Below are 8,158 nucleotides of genomic sequence, written 5' to 3'. Positions count from 1 at the left end.
CTGTAGCCCCAGCTGTCCTGGAACTCACTATGTAGACCAGGCTAACCTTGAACTCAGAGATCTGCTTGCCTCTGCCTCCCGAGTGCTGGGATTAAAGGCGTGTGCCACCAGGCCCGGCTCTATTTATTTATTTATTTATTTTTTCAATTTGAGACAAAGTCTAACTTTGTAGCCTAGGCTGGTGTGGAACTCCTTAAGTAGACCAGGCTGGCCTCAAACTTGTGATCTTCCTGAATCAGGCTCCCAAGTAGCTGAGATTATAGGCTTGCCTAAGTATTATTTTTAAAATTAAAAAGTAATACATAAACATTAAAGTAAACATACACATTTTAGGGCTGGAGAGATGGCTCAGGGGTTAAGAGCACTGACTGCTCTTGCAGAGGACCTGGGTTCAATTCCCAGTACCCACATGGCGGCTTGAACCATCCTTAACTCCAGTTCCAGGGTAATCCGAAGCCCTCTTCTGACCTCTGCAGCATTGCATGACATGGGTGCACTCACATACATGCAGGCAATACACTCATACACATAAAAAATATATACATTTTGTTGTTTGTGTGTGTTATGTGTATATGTACAGGCTCATGTATGTTCAAATGTATGTGCCAATGTGTGTGGAGGCCAGAGGATGATGCTGGGTATCTTCCTCAATCACTCTCCGTCTTATTTATTTTTTGAAGACTTATTTTTATTTTTTAATTATGTGTATGTGTGGGGGCTATGCGCATATGAGTGCAGGTGCCTGTGGAAGCCAGAAGAGGGTGTCAGATCCCCTAGAGCTATAGTTTTGGTGGTTGTGAGCCTCCTAACATGGGTCCTGGAGTTGAACTTGGGTCATCTGCAAGGGCAGTATGTGCTTTTAACCATCGAGTCATTTCTCTAGCTCTTCCTCTTATTTTTGGAGCAGGATTTCTTATTGAACCATGAACTCATCAATTTATCAGGATAGTGGCAGGCCCCAGGGATCTGCCTGTCTCTGTCTTCTCAGCTTGGGTTACAGACATGCAGCATCATACCCAGCTTTCTTTTTTCTTTCTTTTTTTTTTTTTTTTTGAGACACGGTCTCCCTTAGGTCCAGCTGACCTGGAACTAACTATGTAGATCAGGCTGGCCTTGAACTCACATAGCTCCACCTGCCTCTACCTCCTGAGTGCTGGGACTATAGGCGTGCACCACCATTCCCAGCTTATACCCAGCTTTCTGTGTGTGCATTAGAGAGCTGAACGCGGGTCCTTGTACCTGTGTAGCAACACCTTGTTTGCTGAGTTATTTCACCAGCTCTATTTTGTTGTTGTTGTTGAGATAGGGTATTGCTAGGTTGCATAGACTGGCCTCAAACTTCACCTCCCTCAGGCTGGGATTGCAGGTGTGTGCCTCCAGGCAACTGAGAAAAGTTTTGGGGGGGTTTGTCTTTGCAGTTTATAAACTAATGAGGAAGTGGATCAAGAAGCTAAATAATTATAGGTTGTGATAAGTGCTATGGAATGAAAGCTATTTGCAGGTTGAATGCTTGGGCAGGGACATTCTGAAAGGTCAGCATGTAGTCTGACTCATGAAGACTTAATACATAGTGACATGAAGAATGAGCAGAAAAGCATTTCAGGCAGAAGGAACAGCAAAACAAGACCAAAGGAAGATGGCCTGATGTGTAGAAACAGATGGAACTGGATGGTGTGTGGGAAGTAGGGGGCTTCCCAGGGGGAGGCTTGGGGTCAAGCAGGGCACATGCTAGCAAGTCCTGGCAGGTCATTGTGAGTAATTAGAATTTTAAAAAGATCCACTTGTAAATCCAGTATAACCCAGATGGTTTAAGAATGAAGACCTTAGGCCAGGCATGGTGGCACATGCCTTTAATCCTGGCTCTCAGGAGGCAGAGGCAAGTAGATCTCTGTGAGTTTAAGCCCAGCCTGTTCTACATAGAGAGTTCCAGGCCAGCTGGGGCTACAGGGAGACCCTGTCTCAAAAGCACCAAAAATAAATAATAAATAAAAGAATGCAGACTTCAGATGTTTCTCTTCTAGACTTGATTGATTTGGTCCTTTGCCCTTAAAGCTCTAAAAAAAAAAAAAAAATACATGCACCTTTTCCTGGTGATACTAGGTTCTATTTGGCAACTTTTCCCTAAAAGGTCAGTATCTGTTATCCTTAAAATCTGTGATTGCAGTTCTTTTTTTATTAAAATACTTTGTTATTTTTATTTTATGGGTATGAGTGTTTTGCCTGCATGTATACAAGTGCACCTGTGTCATACATTGCCCTCGGAGGATCCCCTGGAGCTGGAGTTCTGGATGGTTCTTAGCCACCTTGTAGGTGCTGGGAATTGAATCCAAGTCCTCTGCAAGTGCAGCCAGTGCTCTTAAGCACTGAGCCATTTCTCCAGCCCTTTGCAGTTAATTCTTTAAAATTATTTTTTAAAATGTTTTATTTATTATTTTTATTTTTTGTATATGAGTGTATTGCCTGTATGTATGTAAGTGCACCCATGTGGTAGAATGCCCATGGAGGTCAGAGGAGAGCGTTGAATTCCCTTGGAACTGGAGTTACAAATGGTTTTTAACCACCATGTGGGTGCTGGGAATTGAACCTGGGTTCTCTGCAAGAGCAGTCAGTGCTCTTAACCACTGAGCCATCTCTCCAGCCCCTAAAATTATTTTAAATTTACTTATTTTTATTTCATGTCTATGAGTGTTGCCTACATGTATATAAGTGCATCACATGCATACAATACCGACGTAGGCCAGAAGAGGGCATCAGATTCCCTGGAACTGGAGTTACAGATGGTTGTTAGCTGCCATGTGGGTACTGGGAACCGAACACAGGTAGGTCCTCTGCAAGAGCAGCCAGTGCTCCAGCCCCCCAGGCCCTTCTAATGTAGAAGTTTGGATGCTCTTCAGAGTTCAGTGGAAATTCATGGTTTTGAGTAGAGGAGTAGCTGGATCTAAACTTGTGATGTCATTAGCTGGGTGTAGTAGCAATGCCTATAATCCTAGAACCTGGGAGGCTGAGGAAGGTTTTTTGTGAATTGAGGCTGCGATAAATCATTGAAATCTGTATTAAAAAAAACAAAAAACAACCCAAAAACTACCAAACAAACAAAAGCCTAGTGAAACAAGTAAAAGTCTAAATAAATAAATTGACAGGAGCCAAAAGTGGGCTCATGCCTGTAATCGTAGTACTTGGGAAGTAGAGGCAGGATGATCAGAAATTCAAGATCATCCAGGGCCACATGAGAGACAGCCTGTTTCCTTCCTTCCTTTCTTTTTTTTTTTTTTTTGGTCTTTTTGAGACATGGTCTCCCAGGAGCTCCAGCCGACCTGGAACTCACTAAGTAGACCAGGCTGGCCTGGAACTCAAAGAGCTAAGCCTGCCTCTGCCTTAGTGCTGTGATTATAGGTGTGCGCCACCACGCCTGGCTTAATGAGAGCCTGTTTCTAAAAAAAACAACAGGAACCAAAAAACCTAAAGAACAAAGCAAAACCAAAATAATCCCCCTTCAAAATAATAAAATTTTGTCTGGGGAGGCAATTTATTTATTGAGAACACCTCAAAATTCATTTGTTTAGTTTTAGTTTTATGTGTATGAATGTTTGCCTGCGTGTGTTATAAGTGCAACATGCGTGCAATACCCACAGAGGCCAGAAGAGGGTGTTGGATTTCCCTTTTCCCCTAGAACTGGACTCAGGATGGCTGTGAGCTGCCATGTGGGTGCTGGGAACCTGACCCGGGTCCTCTGCAAGACCAGCCAGTAGTGCTCTTAACCCCTGAGCCATCTCTCCAGCCTTACTTCATTCTTTTTTTTTTTTTTGTCTTTTTTGAGTTGGGGTTTACCTGTAGCCCCAGCTTCCCAAGTGCTGGAATTGAAGGTGTGTGCCACCTCGCCTGGCACTTGATTCTATTTTTAACTGTGCTCTTCAGACCTGTTTCTGTAATTCCATAGTTCTTCCTGTCTGCACTGCCTTGTGCCTGGTACTGTGTAGTATAGGGTCAATGATGACTTGGGCTTCTGTTCCAAGACATTTCGGCTAGGTCCCCTGTCCTGCTGGTGATGTGACTGGGGCACTTTTGCTGTTTCTCCAGCTTCTACTCTCCAGAGATGAGATCCTGCAGGTGGCTAGCACCCACTGTATAATTGCAGTGCTGGTCCACTCCCCCGCAAGGCATGCCCCAGCCTTCATTCATGCTGACATCCCAGGTATGGAGCCCTCATGCTTTCTTTCCCAAGATCTGCAGAGTTCTGATTAGAGCTTTGAGGGTCACAGCAGCAGCAGCATTGCCAGATCTTTAATAACTCACACTGGAGAGGTAGGGTGGGAATAAGATCAGTTGTATATGAAACTGTTAGGACAGCTGAATCCTTTTGCTACCTCTTTCTTTTCTTTTCTTAAAATGCTATTTATTTATTTATTTATTTATTTTTTTGCCTTTTTGAGACAGGGTCTCCTTGTAGCCCCAGCTGTCCTGGAACTCACTATGTAGACCAGGCTGGCCTCGAACTCACAAAGATCCACCTGCCTCTGCCTCCCAAGTGCTGGGATTAAAGGCGTGCACCATCACGCCTGGCCTTAATACTATTTTATTTTTATTTTATTTTATGTGTATGTGTGTATTGCCTGCGGAGCACCCGTGTCGTGCAATGCTCACGGAGGACAGAAGAGGCTGTCGGATCCCCTGGAACTGGAGTTACAGACAGTTGTTAGCTGCCATGTGGGAGCTGGGATTCGAACCTGGATATTCTGCAAAAATTATATGAGAATAGGGAATGTCTATAATTTTTGAAGGTTTGTACATTGTTATTGAGGAGAATTGAGCCTCAGAGAAGGGAAATAACTGTTTCAATCAACAAGGTTAGTTATTGGCAGAGATGTGCTATACAGTGAAGGGCCTTTTAGCTCCAGCTGGCCTGGAACTCATTATGTAGACCAGGCTGGCATGGATCTTACAGAGATCTACCTGCCTCCACCTTCTAAATGCTGGGATTAAAGGTGAGTATCAGCATGCTTGGCTAAAGACTCTTTTTCTGTATCATGTTGATGTGCATTTACCTGCCCCAAGAGTTAGAAGAAATTCCAGTCTCTGTCAAGAAGAAATGACTTTCACTATTTCTAGTTGTGACTTCTGGGTCTCAATTTCCCCATCTGGAGAAGTGGCTCAGTGGTTAAGAGCACATTCTGCTGAGTTCAGTTCCCAGGAATCTTGTCCAGCGGTGGCTCACAGCTGCCTGTAACTCCAGCTTCTGGATGATCCAATGCTTCTGACTGCCTGCACTTGCATTCATATACACACACATAATTAAAAAAATAAATAAAATCTTTATGTACATATGTAAAGGTTATATATAATACTTATATATTATATTATATATATATTGGTCTTTTTGAGACAGGATCTCCCTGTAGCCCCAGCTGGCCTGGAACTCATTATGTAGACCAGGCTGGCCTTGAACTCACAGAGATCCCCCTGCCTCTGCCTCCTGAATGCTGGGACTAGAGGCATGCACCACAACTCTCAGCTTAATTCTTTAAATATATATTTTATTTTATTTATTTATTTATTTTTAATTTTATATGTATGAGTGTATTGCCTGCATGTGTGTGAGTGCACCCATGATGTGCAGTGCCGCGGAGGTCAAGAAGGCTTCGGATTCCCCAGGAACTGGAGCTAAAGATGGTTCATAGCCGTCATGTGGGTGCTGGGAATCAAACTCGGGTCCTCAGCAAGAGCAGTCAGTGCTCTTAACCGCTGAGCCATCGCTCCAGCCCCCCACATCTATATTTTAAAGAGTAAACATAAAAACAAAACAACAAAAACCTTCATGACTCTGAGGACACTTTCTAGGTTTATCTGTAAATTGACCATTTCTCACAGAGAAGGTGTGAGCTGATGAAAGAAGAAAGAAGTGAGTGAGTTCAAAGAGCAGGCTCAGCTGGGCGTGGTCACGCACGCCTTTAATCCCAGCACCAGGGAGGCGGAGGCAGGCAGATAGATCTCTGTGAGTTCGAGGCCAGCCTGGTCTACATAGTGAGTTCCAGGACAGTTGGGGCTACAGGGAGCCCCTTTTTCAAAAAAAAAAAAAAAAAAAAAGAGTAAGCTCATAGGTTAAAGGACCATGATCTCCGGTGCCATTTACTGTTTCTCTCCTCCCTGGCCAGAGTTCCTCTTTGAGCATCTCTCCTCTTCCAGCGAAGTGCTTGTCTGGTCCAGCTACAACTGCCTGATACTCCTAGCGGAAGAGCCACTCTTCTTTTCCAAGTGCCACACAGTGTATGGTTGGTAGTGTGGGTCTTGTGCTGGGTTTCACGGACAGCAGTTTCCGGTTGGGTAGCAGCAGCAGTGTTTACGGCAGGACTGGCATCCCCTTTAGGGATGGAGCTCAAACTCGTTCCATATGTAAACACTGGTCTCTAGATGCTTCTGTGCAGGCTTTATCTAGGGAGGACCACTCTTATTAATCATTAAACGAATTCTGGTTGCACATTAAGCACATTTCAAACAATTACACTCAGCCTTGGATTCAGTCCCTTATATGCCTTGGGTATCTGTCCATCTAGTTATCTCTTAAGATTTTCTGATTCACCCCCCAGGGTCTTGAAACTGCCCTCTCCCCTTCCATACTGATGATCTTTCCTTATCTGGGATTTCTAATATTGTTTTTTTGAGTGGAAATACTCAAATCATTTTGATTCTATGATTCTAGTCTGTGTCAGTTACCAGACTGGGACCTGGAACCTTAGAAATATGTGTAACATGGTCTCTGCTCCTAAGGAGAGATGTTAACAGGTGATTTTACCACAAGCCGATATGAACAGGTCTCCTAACCACAAGCAGAAGGAACTCAGGGGCAGTTCACAGCTTTCCCGAAGGTAGCAGGGAAGGCTTTCTGGAGGAGCAGATACTGGACCTCATTCTTTAAGGAGGAACAGAAAGAAGTATGCCAAGTGGGAAGATGCGTGGTCAGTGAACAGTTCCTCAACACCGCCGCTTGTGCCTGAGCCTTTGCTATGACTTGTGCTTGGTGTTGGGAAACAGAATGAATCAGATGAGGGCCTGCACTTGAAAATTTCACAGCTGGGTCTTTTCTCATTCCTCTACCCAATTTTTTCTTTCTGGTGCTGGGAATTAAACCCATGGCCTTCTGCATGCTAGACTAGCACTCTATCACTGAGCTTTGTTACTAGCCCTGGATCTCATCGAACCAGCTCACCTTTGTTAGGGTCTCTCCACAAGAGGCCTCAAGCTAGCTGCTTAGAGTGTGTCACCCCTCCTGGGTGGGCAATGGAGGAAGTCCAGGGCACTGATCTCTATCTGTGGTGTGTTATCCTGAGGTAGGGATCGAGGCGGTAGTCAGGAGCCTACGGGGAAGCCTGAAGATGTCCAACACAGAACTGCACAAGCAGGGCCTGCTGCTCCTGGCTGAGATTCTGACTCGGTAAGTGAAGAAGTGGGGTGTTGGACTGTTGAAGGAAAAGTCAGCTTTTACTCCTGGTAGGGCCAGGAGTGGAGCACTTATTTCTCGTCTGCCATTTCGTAGGCAGCCAGAAGAGATCAGGCTGTTCACAAGTTCAGCCATGTGCAGAGATGCGAGTCGTGCCCTCCAGGAGGCAGTAAGCAGTCCTGTGTTGGATGTGGCTGCCGAAGCCGTGAGGACGATCTCTGCTTTCATGAGGTCAGAGACTGGCAGATGCCTCATGTCCCTGAGAGCCTGGCAGGGGAGGCAGCTTCCCAGGACTTTTTCTGTTATTGTTCTTTATTATAGTAGTTTTTGAGACAGGGTCACTATGGAGACCGGGCTGGCCTTGAACTCACAGAGATTCACTTGCCTCTGCCTCCCAAGAGCTGGGATTAAAGGCGTGTGCCACCACGCCTGGTAGTAGTTTTATTGAGACAGGGCCTCATAGTAGCCCAGGCTGGCTTGGCACTTACTATGTAGCCCAGGCTGGCCTCAAACTCACAATAGTCTTCTCAGTTTCCTAGTACTGGAATTATGGATCTGAGCCCCTCGCTTGACTTGACATCTTTAATCCTTTTTCTTTCTTTTTATTGAATTTTTATTGAAAATTGGAATGTTTACAAATTTCATGCAATCTATTTTGATTATATTTAGACCTCTTCCCCTGTCTGCACCCTTTATTGCCTCTACTTGATTCCTGATTTTATATAC

At 44.7% G+C, this 8,158-nt stretch overlaps 1 protein-coding gene across 2 annotated transcripts in view; it reads left to right on the top strand.

Moving 5' to 3' along the window:
* Positions 1–8,158, top strand: part of Mei1 (meiotic double-stranded break formation protein 1) — a 65,813-nt gene that overhangs the window by 17,893 nt on the left and 39,762 nt on the right. The window contains exons 8-11 of one of the 2 annotated variants that reach the window (XM_008844792.2): positions 4,078–4,192; positions 6,150–6,266; positions 7,327–7,426; positions 7,529–7,663. In XM_008844792.2, coding sequence (XP_008843014.1) covers positions 4,078–4,192; positions 6,150–6,266; positions 7,327–7,426; positions 7,529–7,663 — 467 coding nt within the window. The other variant, XM_029569183.1, reaches the window with a different exon arrangement.

Source organism: Nannospalax galili, unplaced genomic scaffold (genome assembly GCF_000622305.1).
Source record: "Nannospalax galili isolate Female #2095 unplaced genomic scaffold, S.galili_v1.0 scaffold180, whole genome shotgun sequence".
Classification (NCBI taxonomy): domain Eukaryota; kingdom Metazoa; phylum Chordata; class Mammalia; order Rodentia; family Spalacidae; genus Nannospalax; species Nannospalax galili.
The sequence above is the reverse complement of the archived record's forward strand: the minus strand, read 5'-3'. Positions and strand labels throughout refer to the sequence as shown.